This window comes from Pongo abelii, chromosome 1 (genome assembly GCF_028885655.2).
Source record: "Pongo abelii isolate AG06213 chromosome 1, NHGRI_mPonAbe1-v2.0_pri, whole genome shotgun sequence".
Classification (NCBI taxonomy): domain Eukaryota; kingdom Metazoa; phylum Chordata; class Mammalia; order Primates; family Hominidae; genus Pongo; species Pongo abelii.
Window position 1 is genome coordinate 147677767 of NC_071985.2, and position 19308 is coordinate 147697074.

Consider the following 19308-nt stretch of genomic DNA (forward strand, 5'->3'; position numbering starts at 1 on the left):
CAGCCTGGGCAACATGGCGAAACTCCATCTCTATGAAAAATGCAAAAAAATTAGCTGGACTCCCAGCTACTTGGTGGCTGAAGTGGAAGGATCGCTGGAGCCCTGGAGGTGGAAGCTGCATTGAGCCGAGATCGCACCACTGCACTCCAGCCTGTGCGACAGAATGAGATCCTGTCTCAATAAATAAATAAATAATCAGTTGAGTGCATACTGTGTGCCAACTACCTTTAAGAACTTTACATATGATCCCAGCAGCCCTAAAAGGTAAGCATATCTATCTCCATTACACAGATTAACTGAGGAAAAACTATGTTTATAATGAACAGTGACCAAAAAGTATGCAAACGTTAAATTAGGTGTTAAAGTGGTGGGATTGTAGGTGGTTTCTTTTTTTCTTTCAAAAATTTCTTTAGTATTGTAGTTAGGCTGTTTGTGTGTATGCATGTGTATGTGTGTATGAGTGCGTTCGTGTGTGACCAAAACAGTAACTGGCAAACATAGCAACAGGAAACTGTAGGGCAGGGTCTGGGAAAAGGGGAGGAACCCAAGGTACTGACAAGCCCAGACCGGACTCCCCCGAAGTGAGCAGGCAGCAAAGGCTGAGAGTGCCAGCTGCCTGGGCACTGACGGACCCCACTCACGGAAACGACGCCTCATGAGGAAGCTAACCCGGGACACTTACCAACTACCTGCGCAGGCGTGGCTTGAGGAAACGCCCGCTGTGGGCGGAGCCACCCGAAAGGCTCTGGTAGGGGACGGGAACTGGATCGGCCCGCGGGCTGGCGTCGATAGGCTGCCGCAGAGACAGGGCGGGCTCTGCCAAGGGACGCGCCTCGCCGGGGGGCGGTGCCTGCGCCTGAGCCTCTACCAGAGGGAAGGAACGCTGCTCCGAGCTCCGCGTCGCGTTGCGTAGATTTGCGACGCCGTCGACCTCAGAGGCGGGGCCGGAAGCGCTACAGTTTGACCCCCGAGTCCCTCGGTTCCCGAAGGGGCGGCCGTCTTTCTCCCGACCCGCTCCGCCTCCTCTCCTTCTTCCCCATTACCCGGAGGCCGAAGCCCCCAGCCAGGGCGGGGCGGCGCAGCCTGAGCTCCAGGACCCGGAAGAAGCGCCATCTCCCGCCTCCACCATGGAGCCCACCGCACCGTCCCTCACCGAGGAGGACCTCACTGAAGTGAAGAAGGACGTGAGTAACGCAGCTGTGCCCAGGGCGGGCGGGGGCGGGCTGCAGCCCAGCGGGAGAGGGAAGCGGAAGCCTGGAGTCCGAGGACAAGGAGGATCCTCCAGGTCGGAGGAGCGGAAAGTCCTAGCACAGGAGGACTGTGGCGAGCCCTGCATCCGAGGGACCTTGGTGGCAGTGATCCTCCAGTGATCTGTCAATCCAGGTGTTACATCGCTAATCGCAGAGCTCGGGCTTTGTTGCCCAGTGGAGTTTTGATTCTTGCCCACTCCTCACCCATCTCCTCATGCTTTTCCCCCAGCTGGGTTCTTGGAGATGCTTCGTTAGGGACCGGCGGCTCAGATTCATCCTTGAGTCAGGCTGCTTAGGCTGCTCACTCAGCCTAGAGCGAAGGCTGTACCAGGTGAAGGATCCCAAGCAGTGGACCAAAAATGTGAAGCTCTTTTGCATAGGGGGCTTGAGGAAGCTCAACAGCTGAAAGCACAACCTGGAATTCCCCTAGTAAGCAAACGCCCACATATTTAAATTGGGGTTGGGGGAGTGAATACACGTAGCTGAGAATTAATGTACAGGTAAACGTCGAAAATATTCAGTAGTTAAATTATGCTCTTCTCGGATGGTGCAGAACCACATAAACCTTCATATTTATTTGTAACGAATGGCTTTGCTGAGCTATGACATTCTTTTTCCTTTGCGTTACTTGTTTTGTCAGATGAGACCTATATGAGTATCACTAAAATACTTTATCTGAAGTCAAATGAAAAACAGAAACTCAACATGAAACGTGTTCTTATTGAACACTGCAGTACTTTTACAAAGTCATTTTGATGAACTGGACAGGATGGCAACTTTTTCAGTGTTCATCCACTTCAAATCCCTTCCTCTTCCCTGTAAGGTTTATTACACTGTACTCACAATTGGTGTGACTCACCAGCAGAAGGAAACTGGATATGACTGGGAGTTGTGCTTAGTTTCCTCATTCAACAGAGATTTATGGAGCACTTGCTATATGGAAAGCACTGGCCTTGGGTCTGGAAGGATACAAAAAAATGAAGATCAGTTTCCTGCTTTACATTCTAGTTGAGATAAGAATGGAACATAAATAACTACTGTAAAATAAATGTTGTCTTATTCATGGTGAGTGCCAGTAAAACCTTGAACTTCCAAGAGCTAGGCCTCCTATGTTCCAGATGCTGTGTCACTCAGTTTACAATGTTCCCACTTAACCTTCACAACAACCTCTAAAGAAGATAATTGCCATTCCCATTTTACAGCTAATAAAACAGGAACTGAGAAATTACAAGTGGAAGGAAATAAGATCTGTATACAAGTACAGATGTGAAGAGTGGCTTCCAGGTCTTTGTTTTTCTCTGTCAATTCATTGATATTATCTATCTTCAGGATTTCATTTTACACCTATATCAGAAATACATAACCTTGAGGAAACCATGGATGGGTTTCAAAAGGTCTATGAAAAAAACTATGTGCATGCTTTTTTCTTAGAGATTTTTTTCATATTTTCAAAATGTCTTCTGATCTTAGAAAGTTTTAAAATTATCCACATATTTGGACTTCTCTCTCCACTCTAGGTCCTTATTTCCAAATGTCTACTGGAAATCTACTTTTATATCCTACAGATTGCTCACCTTGTCAAAAAATTGAACTTTTACTATCCTTTTCCCAAAGTTGCTTGCTGTTGCTGCTGTATTGCCTTTCTTGATGAATGGTATGCTACTACCCTTTGTCTTGGGACCTCCCACTTCTTTAGTGTCTCCCCCTCCTCCTATCTAGTTATTTGCCTCATTGTGTTGGTTGGATTTAGTACAGTTTAATAAATATGGATTACATGCTACTGTGAGGCTGATACTGTGGTTGGTTCTAACAGTTCAAAAATTAAAAATGAAAACACAATCCTAACTTGAAAAGAGCTCAATTTCTTGAGGGGGATTGTTTTAAATCACAAAATAAGTGCAGTGAGTTTTGCATTCATCTGAAACATTAACTACTTGGTGCCCTAGTAAGTGCAGGATATACAGTGTTGGCTAAAACATACCTCGTAGCTGCCTGCTTCAAACAGAGATGTTACAGTTTAAAACAAATAAATTTTGTTTTCATTATTGCAATTACTATGAAGGAATCAAACAGTGCTAAGACAATAATAGCAGAAATCGACTTGAGATAGGATGGTCAGGAGGGGTTACATTTAAACTGATTCCTGAAAGACTTGACAGAACTGAGGGAAGAGCATTCTGGGCAGAATAGAATTTGTCAAGGACCTAAAACAGGCAAGACCCTGGTGACTTGGGGAAATCGGAGGAAGGCAGAGGGTAATCTGAAGTGAAGTTAGGAAGGTGGGCTAGAGCCATTTTCATGAAGAGCCTTTTAGTAAAGTGTTTGGGGTTTTTCCCCCCAAGTATAGTAGGGACTTGTTGAAGAATTGTATTGTTTAAAGAAGCCTGTTTCATGGACTGAGGAGAACAAGAATAAGAACAGGGAAGCCAGTGAGCAGGCTTTTGGAATCTATAGAGATGAATGAGGATGGTGATTTGGATCAGGGTGAAGGCAGTGGAGATGGATGGAGCAGGAGAATTCCAGATGCAATTTTTGAAATAGAAATGATATGACCTGGTGATGGATTGAACGTGGGAGTTGAGGAAGAGGATGTAATCAGATTAGTACATGGAAATGTCACATCAGCAATTACATCTGCAAAGTCAAAGATCAGAAGAGAGATCTGAGCTAGAAATGTAAGTGTGGGATTGAATGATTTTACCTAGAAAGCTGCGAGCTAGAAGAGAAAAATGGTTTAAAACCCTTTAAAGAGAAGAGTTTTATTTTTTTTTTTTTTTTTTTTTTTTTATTTTTTTTTTTTTTCATTGTGAATACTTTATGGAAACATTGGAAATACATAGAGTATAATGTGAAGTTAAAAATTACCAAATACAAATTGCATGTATCTTACAGTTACAGTGTTGTAAAATATATATCTGTGAGGCAAATGAGAAGAGAAAGAAAAATATTAACGTGATCTATTATTGTGGTAGAATAATAGATGAATTCTTTCTTTTTTTTTTTTTTTTTTTTTTTTTTTTTAGATTCTAGAATGGGTTAGACTGGTTTATTCCAGGTCCCTTTATTTTTTTTATTATTATTATTATTATTATTATTATTATTATTATCATACTTTAGGCTCTATGGTACATGTGCGCAACGTGCAGGTAAGTTACATATGTATACATGTGCCATGCTGGTGCGCTGCACCCACCAACTCGTCATCTAGCATTAGGTATATCTCCCAATGCTATCCCTCCCCCCTCCCCCCACCCCACAACAGTCCCCGAAGTGTGATGTTCCCCTTCCTGTGTCCATGTGTTCTCATTGTTCAATTCTCACCTATGAGTGAGAAATATGCGGTGTTTGGTTTTTTGTTCTTGCGATAGTTTACTGAGAATGATGATTTCCAATTTCATCCATGTCCCTACAAAGGACGTGAACTCATCATTTTTTATGGCTGCATAGTATTCCATGGTGTATATGTGCCACATTTTCTTAATCCAGTCTATCATTGTTGGACATTTGGGTTGGTTCCAAGTCTTTGCTATTGTGAATAATGCCGCAATAAACATACGTGTGCATGTGTCTTTATAGCAGCATGATTTATAGTCCTTTGGGTATATACCCAGTAATGGGATGGCTGGGTCAAATGGAATTTCTAGTTCTAGATCCCTGAGGAATCGCCACACTGACTTCCACAAGGGTTGAACTAGTTTACAGTCCCACCAACAGTGTAAAAGTGTTCCTATTTCTCCACATCCTCTCCAGCACCTGTTGTTTCCTGACTTTTTAATGATTGCCATTCTAACTGGTGTGAGATGGTATCTCATTGTGGTTTTGATTTGCATTTCTAAAGAGAAGAGTTTTAAAAAGTGAATTGTTAGCTTGAAAGTAGGGTAGCAACAACAACAAAAAATGATTGAAAAGTTGTATCCACAGAGATGGGAAGAAAACCAGGAGAGCGTGGTATTCATGTAACAATTTTCTTGTTTCAGGGAGGGAGTAGTCAACTGTGTTTATGCAGCTGAAAAATAAAATGAAGACTGAAAAGATTTGGCAATAAGGGGGTCATTGGTGACTTCGAGAAGAATACTGGGGCAGGATGGAAATGTCTGGGAATGAATTGGGAGATGAGGTGAAAGAAGTGGAGTCCTGGTGTATAGAAAGGTGAAATGTATACACAAGGTGCTACAAGGACAGAGGAGGGGGTGCCTAACTCATTCTGGGGAGTTAGATAAACCTTTCCAAAGAAGATGACCACTGACCTAAATCTTAAAGGACGAATAGGGGCTTTAGGGTCTGATGAAGAAAAGAAGACAAAAAATACATAAGGAAATGTAGAGAGACAGTTTTAGGTAGAGCATAAATTTTCAGGACAAAGGTAGTGATAGATTAAGCTGGAGAGGTAGGAGCCATATTATCAATGAACCTTGTCTTCCATAATTAGTTATTATTGAGTACTTACTGTGTACAGAGACTATGTGTGGCCTTCATATATGGTATTCCCATTTAGTCCTCCTTGATGTCCTGTGAGTTAAGTTTTTAATCCTTATTTTATCAGTAACATACCTGAAGCTTGGAGTGGTGAAGTAACTTGGGCCAGCTCTCACAAGGGTGAGTACTAGATTCAAGATTTGCACTGAGGTTGGTCCAACTTTAGAGCCATGCCCTTAACTTCTTTACTCTTCTGCCATGTAAAGGAACTTTATCCTTTAAGACAGGGCAGAACATTGTTTTAAAATTTTTTTTAAATTAACAAAATTTCAATATTAGAATTTGCTGGGCACAGTGGCCCACACCTATAATCCCAACAACTCAGGAGGATAAGGTGGGAGGATCACTTAAGTCCAGGAGTTCAAGACCAGCCTAGGTAATGTAGCAAAGATCTCTTCTCTACAAAAATAAAAAATTAAAAATTAGCCGGGCATGGTGGCTCACACCTGTAGTCCTAGCTACTCAAGAGGCTAAGATGGGGATCACTTGAGTCTAGGGATTCCAGGCTGCAGTGAGCTATGATCAAGCCACTGCACTCCAGCCTAGGCAACAGAGTGAGGTCCTTAATAAAAATTTAGTAAAATTCATATAATACTCCAGATTTCCATTTTCTCCTGAAGGAGAAATGTTGAGGAGGGGGAAGGAAGTAGTAAGTACAGCTAGCTTTCTATTGTTAATAGTCCATGCCAGATGTGATAAGGACCAGGTCCTGGACATAGTTATTTGCTCACTCTGTGCTTTTCCAGTATTTGACCTATAATATTTTTTTTCTGGGCCCTATCACATTGTTTTATAATTATTGCCTGTGATATGTATTCCCAGCTAGACCATGAGCCCTTTGCATGTAGGATTCAAATCTTGTTCATCTTTGTATACTCAGTGCTCAGCACTTGGCATATTAGGAATTTAGATTTGTAAAATACTTGTCATGAGAATAAACAAGTAAATGTGGAACTTCATAGACCAAGAACCACAGGAACCCTTCACCTAGCCTACTTTCCTGCTATCATATACTAGGGTGCTTGAAGACGTTCCATTACCTTTGTCATTATTACTAACATATATTGATCACTTACTATGTACCAAGCACTTTTCATATCTTTATTCCTCATATAACAGTCAGCTGAGGAAACAAGCACAGAGGAGTTAATTACTTGCCCAAGATCATATATCTAGTAAATAGAGGAGCTAAAATACAGTCACCGGTATCAAATTATTAATGCCATTTATTGAGATCAACATGGATTTTCTACTAATTAAGCTCTCAGGCACTTCTCAAGTCTAGGTTTGCTTTTTTGTGGTGTCCTTTTTCTTTATTTCTTTCATTTTTCCAACACTCACTATTCCCCACACATCTTTCCATCTCCCTTCCACCAAGACTGATTCACTGAGTTAGAGGGTAGTCTTTCCAGCTGACCCCAAAGACAGATATATTACGGGCTCTTTCAGTTTAGGGTTTTGTTTTTTGTTTTTAACAGTTTTACTCTAAGAAAATGGAGTAATTAATAACAAACATGAGAAAGTTACAGACTGTGAGACCTCTCACTAAGTTATTGGTCCTGACTAATTCTGCATTCCTTGCTAACTGATAGCTAAAATGTACAGTAGTCTTTGCCCTCATCTTTACTCCCGAAGATGGCCCTCAACAGACCTCCCTGTTTCCAAAGACCCAGGCCCTCTAGATTCAGCTGGTCCCTCTTCACAACAGCCTGGTCTTGGTTTTTAGGTTTGAAGGTGAGATAAAAGCAGTGAGGAATGTCTAGGACCTACTTGAGTCTACTTGGACCTTCATCTTAATTAGCATGCATTTTAGAAGGCCTGAGCCTCCTGACTTTAGAACATTGTCTCACACCAGTTAAGACTGCCAACTAATAGTCACGTATGTGATTTTTTTAGGTGTTACAAAATAACATTGAACCATATTTTATGTCTTTTAGGCCTTAGAAAATTTACGTGTATACCTGTGTGAGAAAATCATAGCTGAGAGACATTTTGATCATCTACGTGCAAAAAAAATACTCAGTAGAGAAGACACTGAAGAAATTTCTTGTCGAACATCAAGTAGAAAAAGGGCTGGAAAATTGTTAGACTACTTACAGGAAAACCCAAAAGGTCTAGACACCCTTGTTGAATCTATTCGGCGAGAAAAAACACAGAACTTCCTGATACAGAAGATTACAGATGAAGTGCTGAAACTTAGAAATATAAAACTAGAACATCTGAAAGGTAAGATATCTTAATTATCTAAGAGCTAATTTAAATGTAATAATGCTTTTAAAAAATGCAGAGCAGGCCAGGTGCCTGCACTTTAGGAGGCCAAGGCAGGAGGATTGCTTGAGGTCAGGAGTTTGAGACCAGCCTGGGCAACATAGCGAGACTTTGTCTCTACAAAAAATTAAAAAATTAGCCAGGCATGATGGTGCATACCTGTGTTTCCAGCTACTCAGGAGGCTGAGGTGGGAGGATCACTTGAGCCTGGGACATTGAGGCTATAGTGAGCCATGATTGTGCTACTGCACTCCAGTCTGGGCAACAGAGCAAGACCCTGTCTCAAAAAACAAAACAAAAAAACCAGAAACGATCATTTTGCTTTAAAAAAGTTTAAACTTCAAAATTATATTCAATTTGTACTTATTTTACCTTATATGACACTATTACATTGAAAAAGTGGAATATCTCTCAATATCCTGTATTTGTATTCATTTAATACCATTTATAGAAAACTATTATGAAATCCCTACATACATAAGGATTTGTTTCTAAAGTCAGTAGAATGTAAAATTAATCTATTCAAGTGTAAGCTCTGAAAATACTATACATCACACATAAAGAACAGTATTTAGGCAAAGTATTTTGAAAGTCCAACTCTGCTAGTTTTTCTTGTGATCACCAGTTGATCACGAGATGAAGTAATTGGCATATGTTTATAGGAATCACGTTGCATAAAATATTCATGACTTTAGTCTGGCAAGATGTGAAAGCATGGAAACAGATTAAGAGAATAGCAGATTCACCTGTCCCATTTCACTCTCACTCCAGAATATACACTCACTGATTGGAATATTGTGTGGAATTACCTACACAATTTAAATCCCCAACCCCTCCTGCCTCTGTTCCTCACTGTCTCTCTCCAGAGCACATAAACGTGCATGTGATGTTCTACAGCTCTTCTAGGCATTAGGGATACAGAAAATAATAATTTAGGGCTCTGGCCTTAAGGAACTCATAGTCTATAAGTGTCCCCTTGCTGGGACACATTACAAGTTTTCCCTTTTGAGCCGTATCTAAGAAAGTAGTTTGTATAGCATGGAATAGACAGGCTGACTGTATTGTGAGGTTGAAAAACTAGTGGAAGAAGTGACATGTAAGTGTCCTTTATAGACTATGCAGGTTTTACCTAAAAATTGTCAACTCAGGGTTTCTGTGCCTGTAGGTTGAATATTTGCTAAGCCTAACAGAAGGGTAAATTGTATTTGTGTTTATTCTTTCAATCCTCTGGATAATGGTTAACTATACCCTTTGCATATCATAAAATTCTTTGATGGTATCTAAGTTGTTTTCTGCTGTAGCAATACCTGAGACTGGGTAACTTTTAAAGAAAAGAAATGTATTCATTTCTTACAGTTCTGGAGGCTGGTTAAGTCCAAGACCATGGTGCCAGCATCTGGCAAGGGTCATCCATGGTGGAAGGGCAGAAGATGGAAGAGCGAGGGAGGGCAAGAGTGTAAAAGGGAAGAAAAAGGAGTTGAACTCCCAAAATAACTAACCCATTCCCGTGATAATGGCATTAGTCCAGGGCAGAGCCCTCATGACCCTGTTGCCTCCCAAAGGCCTCAGCTCCTAACACTGCTGCAGTGGCAACCAAGTTTCCAACATGTGAACTTTTGGCAGATACATTCGTACCGTAGCTGATGGGAACAACCACTGTCGTTTGAGTAAACGATGAGGTTGAGAAACAGGACATTATCTATTGAATTGTGGTTCTCACTTTCCCACAAAGTAGTCCTGGAATGTTGGACATGACTTAACTGTCCTGTGCTTTTTTTTTTTTTTTTTTTTTTTTTTGAGACGGAGTCTTGCTCTTGTCACCCAGGCTGGAGTGCAGTGGCACAATCTCAGCTCACTGCAACCTCTGCCTCCCAGGTTCAAGCGATTCTCCTACTTCAGCCTCCTGAGTAGCTGGGATTACAGGCACCTGCCGCCACGCCTGGCTAATTTTTGTATTTTTAGTAGAGACGGGGTTTCGCCGTGTTGGCCAGGCTGATCTCGAGCTCCTGACCTCATGATCTGCCCACCTCGGCCTCCCAAAGTGCTGGGATTACAGGCGTGAGCCACCACGCCCCACCCTTTTTTCTCATCTTTAATAATAAGAGACTATCCTAGGTGACCTCTAAAATTCCTTTTAGTTCTCATATCCTATTATTCAAGAATTAGCCATTGCCATTGATCAACAGATAGAATTTTAGCATCTGCCCTGTTTACATTTTGTTTTTATTAGCTAATATTTTTTGTACCAGAATACTAAAGAATATTTATTGTGAAAGCTATTTCTTATTTTATAAAAAATTTTAGGTGGTTAAGTTTATATGTACACTGTACCTTAAATGAGAATTAACAGCATGTCGTTTAACTTCCATGAGACTATTTTGTTATATAGAAAATGCAAATAATAGTATACTTCATTGTTGTTGAGAAAAGCAAATTAGATTTGAAATAGATTATGACAGAAATTACAAGTTGCTATTTAAATTTTGATTGTGGGGTAACTAGCTTGTAATCTTTAACAAGTCACAAGATGGACAGTGACTCCATTTTTTTTTAGTTGCTTTTTCATTTACATCTGAATAATTTTATTGTAGGACTAAAATGTAGCAGCTGTGAACCTTTTCCAGATGGAGCCACGAACAACCTCTCCAGATCAAATTCAGATGAGAGTAATTTCTCTGAAAAACTGAGGGCATCCACTGTCATGTACCATCCAGAAGGAGAATCCAGCACAACACCCTTTTTTTCTACTAATTCTTCTCTGAATTTGCCTGTTCTAGAAGTAGGCAGAACTGAAAATACCATCTTCTCTTCAACTACACTTCCCAGACCTGGGGACCCAGGGGCTCCTCCTTTGCCACCAGACCTACAGTTAGAAGAAGAAGGAACTTGTGGAAACTCTAGTGAGATGTTTCTTCCCTTAAGATCACGTACTGTTTCACGACAATGACACTTTATTGCCTTTTAATTTTTAATGATGACAAAAAAAGTTTTAAACAATATGACTCTTTATAAAACGGCTGTAATGATTTGTTTACATTTGATACATGTCTTTTAAAATGCAATGTAAGCATACTTTGTAAATAGGATTTTTAGAATTAAAAATGCATACTTTTAGGATAGCTAACTGTAAATCATGTTGATCATGTACTTTTTAGTAATTTCTTTTTTTCCTTTTCTTTTTAAGGTCTTTCAGTATTTTTAAAAATATTTTCTATTTTAAGACTGATTTTAATAGGGAATATATCTCTATTTGAGAATAGACCCTTACTGGGAAGAATGTTTTTTCCTCAGTGCATTTGTGCTAGAAATTTTCAGAGTCTAATAGTCTTTGCCAGTCATTCAGCAGCAAATTTTCAGCATTAAGCTGTTCCTGTTCAGTAGTAAAACCAATCACTGATGGGAAAACTGCCAATATAGAAAAATAAAAATAAAAAATATCTTTTCCACTCCATTGTCTTATAGGCACTTAAACAGCCTCTTTTTGATACTGGAGGAACACTTGATGGGGTGTGAGCCACCTAAGATCTCAGTTTGCCAAAAATCATTTCTAATTAACCTTACTAATTATACTACTTTGTTAGGATTTTCACATTCTTGGCTTAATCATTTTCATTCCTAAAGAAAAATATCTTGGCCTAAACCTCAGTTATTACATGTAATTTGATGAGGTATTTTTTCCCTTTTTTTTTTTTTGCAACAGAGTCTTGCTCTATTGCCCAGGCTGGAGTGCAGTGGCGCATTCTGAGCTCACTGCAACTTCTGCCTCCCATGCTCACATGATCCTCCCACTTCAGCCTCTCAAGTAATATAGCTGGGACTACAAGTGTGTGCCACCATGCCTCACTACTTTTTGTATTTTTTTTGCCATGTTGGCCAGGCTGGTCTTGAACTCCTGGACTCAAGCAATCTACCCAGCGTGGCCTCCCGAAGTGCTGGGATTACAGACATGAGCCACCTCACCTAGCCTGATGAGATTTTTAAAAAATATTTTCTCTGTACTTTTCATTCTCTTTTAATGAGGACCAATGTACAGTTGAAATAACTAGAACAAATTGTTTTTGGTGTGTGTGACAATTCTGTTTTTAATGCTATTTGAATAAGTGGGCCATTAGCCAGATTTGTCTTTTTGTTGTAAAACAAAATTTGACTAATTTTACATGTTTATAAATTCTATGCTCTCACTGTTTTTATTTAAATTACAATTTTATCTGTTTCCTGACATCTGTCTCCTATATGTTTCTATTATTATTGCAAAAACATAGAAATGGAAATTTTGCTATTAACAATAAAATTTTTTTAAAGTAGTGCTATTTTGGAGTTCCAAATTTTCAATAGGAAGTATCTAAAACTTTTTTTAATACATGGCAATATCTATAGAAAACATTACTTCAGGTTGTGAGATTGAGTTGCATTTCTGGATGGACTGATGAATTTATCCGTCATGAAGAAGATTGGCATATTAGCTTTAAAAATTTTTGAAGATTGGATTTTTTTTAGTATAAGCATTTTCTAAAGATTCTAGAGAAATGTTTCACCTCCAATGCATAGCAAAAATAGTGGTGTTAGAAAGAAAATAGGTTACATTTAAGGAAGGTGCTTTAAAAAGCAGAAGCAGACTTTAAAATTCAATTTGTGGACACCTTTTTAAAAATTGAATCAAAGATTATAATTCAGATATACAATAACACCTATATATAGATTAGTTTTAACACTGAGTTTTCTTTGAGACTGTTTTCTAACTACATAGACAATAAAATTAAGGTTTGCATAAAGCTAGGTTTGTGGGTTTTTGACTTCTACAAAGTCATTTTTTTTCCTTTTAGCCCTGAAAACTAGCCATTGCCAAAAGTGTGTAATTTAGGATGAATGACAGGATGCAATTTGTTAACTAAGTTCATTAATGCAGCAGTGAAAAAGTTACTTTTCAGAGATACCATATTGTAATACAAAAACACGTTAGTTCATTTTTATGTATATGTATATATTTTTAATACTTTATCTTTGGAGCAGTTGTAGGTTTATAAAAAAGCAGAAAATACAGAGTGTTTCCAAATATCCCCTTCTCCCTCAGTTTCCCATATTATCTTGCACTGATGTGGCACATTTGTTATAATTGAGTCAATCTTTTTTGTTTGTTTTGTTTGTTTGTTTGGGGTTTTTTTGTTTTTTGTTTTTTGTCTTTTGAGACGGAGTCTCACTCCATCACCCAGGCTGGAGTGCAGTGGCACAATCTCAGCTCACTGCAAGCTCCGCCTTCCAGGTTCATGCCATTCTCCTGCCTCAGCCTCCCGAATAGCTGGGACTACAGGCGCCTGCCACCACGCCCAGCTAATTTTTTGTATTTTTAGTGGAGATGGGGTTTCACTGTGTCAGCCAGGATGGTCTCGATCTCCTAACCTAGTGATCTGCCCACCTCAACCTCCCAAAGTGCTGGGATTACAGGCAGGAGCCACCACGCCCGGCCAATTTTTTTTTTTTTTTTTTTTTTTTTTGAGATGGAGTCTGGCTCTGTCACCCAGGCTGGAGTGCAGTGGTGCAATGTCAGCTCACCGCAACCTCCACCTCCCAGGTTCAAGCGATTCTCCTGCCTCAGCCTCCAAAGTAGCTGGGATTATAGGTGTGTGCCCCGACGCCTGGCTAATTTTTGTATTTTTAGTGGAGACAGGGTTTCATCATGTTGGCCAGGCTGGTCTTGAACTCCTGACCTCAGGTGATCCACCTGCCTCAGCCTCCCAAAGTGCTAGGATTACAGGTGTGTGCCACCACGCCCAGCCTGATGAGTGAATCTTGATACTATTATTAATCCAAAGTCCATTGTTCACATTAGGGTTCACTCTTTGTGTTATACAGTCCTGTGGGTTTTGACAAATGTGTAATGTCATGTATCTGCCATTATGCAGAATAATTTCACTGCCTTCAAAAGCTCATGTGCTGTACCTATTCATAACTGCCTCCCTCTCATCTCACTCCCAACCCTGGCAACCACTGATCTTTCTATTGTCTCTGTAGTTTCATCTTTCCCAGAATGTTATACAGTTGGAATCATAGTATGTAGCTTTTTTCAGACTGGCTTCTTTCTCTTATCAATATGCATCAAAATTCTTCCAGGTCTTTTCATGATGAGTTCACTTTGTTTACTTTTAAAAACTTGCCAAGTTCACTAGTGAGAGGGGGAGAAAGAGTAGAGCAAGGAGTTCTGTCTGTGACTGAACAATCAATTGAGATAATTCACTACTTTCAGGGGAGCGAGAGTTCACTTTTGAAGAGGTGATTCGTCTTTAGTCAGCATATCACTCATTGTGTGCAATGTCAAACACTGGTAAAATAGGGGCAGGCCAGGATAATGGCAGTTTTTTGTTTATTTGTCTTCAGAAATAGTTTTTTATTTTAAATCCAATTTATCACATTTTTTCTCATGGCTAGTGATTTTTGTCTCTTGTTTAAGAAATTTTTCCCATCTCAACATCCTGATGATATTCTATGCTTTCTTCTAGAAGTTGTTTTAGTTCCTCATTTAGCTCTATGATCCATTTCAAAGTAATTTTTGTGTATGGTATGAGGTAGAAATCAAGTCTTACAGCTACCATCTTTTTACCTAAGCAATGTAAAAAGGAGGTGGAAGTTTCACACTCTAGTCTTATATTGTATCACTGGATAAATATGTCCACTGTTGACTTTGGAGAAAAAGCAAACCAAGAAGCAAACTGATCTACAGTTTTTAAATGTAATCTTATGAGGGCTTTCTGAAAGGAGAGCTGAATTTAAGGACAGATAATACAGAAAAAACTTGAGTGCTGCTGCTAAAATCTTCCTACTGAATTTGCCATACTATTTAATTACCAGAAATAGTTTTTTATTGCAATGGCTCCCAAATTTTGCTGTCCATTTTAGAATCAACTGGGGAGCGCTTAAAGATCCCAATCTCCAGGCTGCACCCCATACCCAATAAATCACAATGTTTGGTTGTAGAAGCCAGGCATCAGATTTCCAGGTGATTTTCAGTGGGCAACAAAATTTGGAATCCACAGCCTTACTAGATGCCAAATGATGAGTTTAGTGTTTCCGCATGTGTGATCTTGTTTCTTGTTTTTTAATCCTAATAGCCCTGCAAGGAAGGTTTTATTGTCACTTTTTTTTTTTACAGATGAGAAACAAATTCAAAATAAAGTCAATGATTTAAAATCACACAGCTCTTTAGGATTAAAATCCAGGGCTGTTTGACTCTTAAGCCTGTGTTCTCATACAACTCACGTTTTCATTGCGGGAGAGAGTCCAAAAATGAAGAAAACTAAGATAATTCTAGTTACCATGGAGACAAAATAAGGCATGAGTTAAAAAGTAACTTGGAAGATACTTGATAGTATTATTGTAGAAGGCTTCTCAGAGCAGGTGAGGCTTTGAGCAGAGACCTAACTCATAAAAAAGGAGCCAGCCATGGGAAGTTCTAGAGGGAAGAGTTCCAGGCAGAAGTAACATTGAGGTCAGAAGCCCTGAGGTGGGAATGAATTAGTGGGAGAACCTGGAAACATGAACACCTTATTAGCAATGAGCTCACCTAGCATCCAGACCTTGGCTTCTAAATACCCATTCTCCATTAAAAGGAAACAAACTTCCTTGGAAATGGCTAATTCTAAGGCAAAGTATAACATGAGCCTGAAACAGCTTGTTCCGGGAAGCAGACATGTGATCAAAGAATCTTGGGGAGGACATGTCCAAAGGACACAAAAGCCTGCTTGAAGGGGCTCCCATTGGCCAAATCAGAGACAATTTCAACATCAAAATAAATAATAATCGATTATAACTCATTTGATAAGAAACCATAAGTCAATGCTAATATAAATAAATGAACAGGCTAGGCATGGTGGCTCACGCATGTAATCCCAACGCTTTGGGAGGCCAAGGTGGGCAGATCACTTGAGCCCAGGAGTTGGAGACAAGCTTGGCCAAAATGGGGAAACCCTGTCTCTACTAAAAATACAAAAATTAGCCAGGCGTGGTGGCAGGTGCCTTAATCTCAGCTACTCAAGAGGCTGAGGCACAAGAATCATTTGACCTGGGAAGTGGAGGTTGCAGTGAGCTGAGATGACTCCAGCTGAGTGATGGAGCGAGACTCTGTCTCAAGCAAAATGAATAAATAAACAAATAATTTGAAGGAGAATGTGATGTTGACATGGTCTTTAAATACCTCCCTACAAAAATACTTATTTACAAAGGAGGATAAAAGTAACTACAGTGGAGAAGCCTCGCAGATATAACCTTAAACAAGAAATCAAAGGTAAAATCATCAGTGCCACGACAAACTGAAATCATGTGCCTTCTGATAGAAGGCAATGAGAAGACCATAATACCACTTTCATAATATTCTTGCCAAAGATTCATAACCTGACTCAAATCATTAGGAAACACGAGACAAGAGGAATTGTTGGCAGCTATCTTTGTAGACAATCTGCTACAAAAATGCTAAGTTTGAGGAGCTTATGAGACATCAAAGTAGGAAATTGCATACAGGAGTTTGGTGTTCAGGAAGACTTTTGGACCAGTTACGTAAATATGGGAGTTATTAGCATAAACTAATATTTAAAACCTTGGAACTTAGTGAGTTTGCCTTGAAATGGAGGGTAGACAAAAAAGAGAGGAAGGCTCAGAACTGAGCGTGAGGTGCTTCTGCATCTAGAGGTGATACAGAGAAGACAACAGAGAAAACTGAAAAGGGCCCTGTGAAATAGGAAGAGAATTAAAGTGTATGATGTGGGCGGCAAGCCACCCAGGCGCCAAGGCAAGAGACAGAGGACACGAGCTGTTCCAGTATAATAAAATATAAAACAAGAATAGTTATACCAGATATAGATCTTAGATATGATTATATATGAATATCATTAATCATTAGTTTGTAGCAATTACTTTTTATTCCAATATTATAATAATCCTTGCACTATAATCATAGCCTAGGAAAAACCAGGCCATACAGAAATAGGAGCTGAGGGGACATAGTGAGGTGTGACCAGAAGACAAGAGTGCGAGCCTTCTGTTATGCCTGGACAGGGCCACCAGAGGGCTCCTTGGTCTAGCGGTAACGTCAGTGTCTGGGAAGACGCCCGTTGCCAGGCGGACTGTGGTCCAGCGGTAGCGTAAGTGTCAAGGGAAAACGCCTGCTACTTAGCAGACCGGGAAAGGGGGTCTCCCTTCCCCGGAGGAGTTTAGAGAAGACTCTGCTCCTCCACCTCTTGTGGAGGGCCTGACATCAGTCAGGCTCGCCCGCAGTTAGCCGGAGGCCTAACCATCTCCCTGTGATGCTGTGCTTCAGTGGTCACACTCCTAGTCCGCCTTCATGTTCCATCCTGTACACCTGGCTCTGCCTTCTGGATAGCAGTAGTAAATTAGTGAAAGTACTAATAGTCCCTGATATGCAGAAATAATGGCGTAAGCTGTCTTTCTCTCTGTCTCCTCTCCCTCTCTGCCTCAGCTGCCAGGCAGGGAAGGGCCCCCTGTCCAGTGGACACGTGACCCACGTGACCTTACCTATCATTGGAGGTGACTCACATTCTTTACCCTGCCCCTTCTGCCTTGTATCCAATAAATAACAGTGCAGCCAGACATTCGGGGCCACTACCAGTCTCCGCGCATTGGTGTTAGTGGTCTCCCGGGCCCAGCTGCCTTTTCTCTTATCTCTTTGTCTTGTGTCTTTATTTTTACACTCTCTCGTTGCCACACACAGGGAGAGACCCACCGACCCTGTGGGGCTGGTCCCTACAGTATGATCTAGTGAAATGCAAGAGAAAAGCATTTCAAGAAGGCACCTATCTTGTTGAAAGGTCAAGTAAGAAGTGGTCTTTGGACCAAGTCTCACAGAGACCACTCATGGTTTGATAACAAGAACTCATGTTGCTCAAACTGAGTACCTCAATCTCTGAGGCATTCAACAGTCAGCCCGTTTTAAAAGTCACTCAGAGTGTCAGTTTTACTTGGTAATGTCTAAATATTTTTGTCTATTAAAAGAGCTTTATTAAACACAACCATGCAAAATTTCCATATATTTTCAAGATCTTGTATTAAGAAAAATAAATATGTATGCCCATGGGACTTTGGGTCACAATGTATCAGCTCAGCTTCTGGAGGAACGAGACCGAGGTCACTCGTGGGCAATTAACTGTGTCTATATGGCCAAGCCCCAATAAAAACTCTGGACAACAAGGCTCAGGTGAGTTTCTCTGGATGGCAGTATTCCATGCATACTGTCACATGTCTCTGCCACGAGAAGTTCATACTGTTCACAATTCCACTAGGAGAGGACAACTGGAAGCTTTGATTGTGGATCTCTGCACCGTGTGCCTCTTCCCTTGGCTGTTTGTTTTTTTCCCCCCGCCTTTATTCTTTGGCTGTAATAAACTGTAACCATGAGTATAATGGCTTGCAGTGAGTTCTGTGAGTCCTTCTAGTAAATTATCAAACCAACCTGAGGGTAGCCTGAACTTCGCAAAACCTGAAATTGGTGTTAAGAGTGAGGATGGTTTTGGGGACTCCCAAACTTTGCACTTTGAGACCATCATTCTTCTCTGCCCAGCATAGGAACCTGGATGGGAAAACTTGAGAAACACTTATCTAGACCCACACCATCATAAATTATTATAATCCAGAAATATTTATTAACCATCTGCTCTGTGACAAGCACTGCGCTGGGTACTAGGAATCTAAAAATGAGCAAAGCACAGTCCAGCTCCTCCCCTCAAGGAGCTCATAGACATCGTACCACAGGAAAGAGGGAGTGAACAAGATAGTTATATAACTCTGCCCTGGAGCCTACTTCCAGGGAGGAATGGCAAGTTATGTGTGAGTGTGAGTATCATCTAAACGAGCAGGCATCCTTAAGTGAAATCTAAATACACTGATAACAACTTCATTTGGGTGTCATTCCCATTTAGTTCACCAGGAGTCAAAGATTTCTAGTTTCCCTGAATACTAGGCATATGGTTACACCATTTACCAAAAGAAGGAACAAAAATGCAAAGAAAAATTATATGAAAAGACAGGTTACAGTTCCAACAGGTGAGTGTTTGAGGCCCCAGAAGGATACCATATGGAAAATGTAAGATCCAGGTGGTGGTCGGGTCTAGAGTTTGGGTGGAAAGATTGGGATTACACACCCAGATTTGGGAATCATAGCATAAAGTAGTTAATGCGGTGGAAAGGGATGGGCTGACTTGCAACTTTGTAATGCCCTTTAAAATGTTAGAAGCATCACGGAAAGATAGTACAATATGTTGGGAAACACCAACATTTAAGGGCCATATGGAGCAAAGCAGGCGGAGAAGAGGCT

General features: G+C 40.4%; 1 protein-coding gene and 1 long non-coding RNA gene across 3 annotated transcripts in view; one reads left to right on the forward strand and one right to left on the reverse strand.

Moving 5' to 3' along the window:
- The window catches only part of LOC129050239 (uncharacterized), a 71322-nt gene extending 70502 nt beyond the window's left edge, over positions 1-820 (reverse strand). For both annotated transcript variants that reach the window (XR_010138246.1, XR_008513854.2), the window contains exon 1: positions 683-820. This is a non-coding gene — a long non-coding RNA (uncharacterized LOC129050239). The remainder of the gene's footprint in view (positions 1-682) is intronic.
- Positions 404-12298, forward strand: BCL10 (BCL10 immune signaling adaptor). The gene is made up of 3 exons (XM_009248390.4): positions 404-1184; positions 7664-7952; positions 10586-12298. Exons 1-3 carry the CDS (start codon positions 1128-1130, stop codon positions 10939-10941), a joined length of 702 nt encoding a protein of 233 aa, XP_009246665.2. The 5' UTR covers positions 404-1127; the 3' UTR covers positions 10942-12298.
- Positions 12299-19308: the final 7010 nt, after the last annotated feature.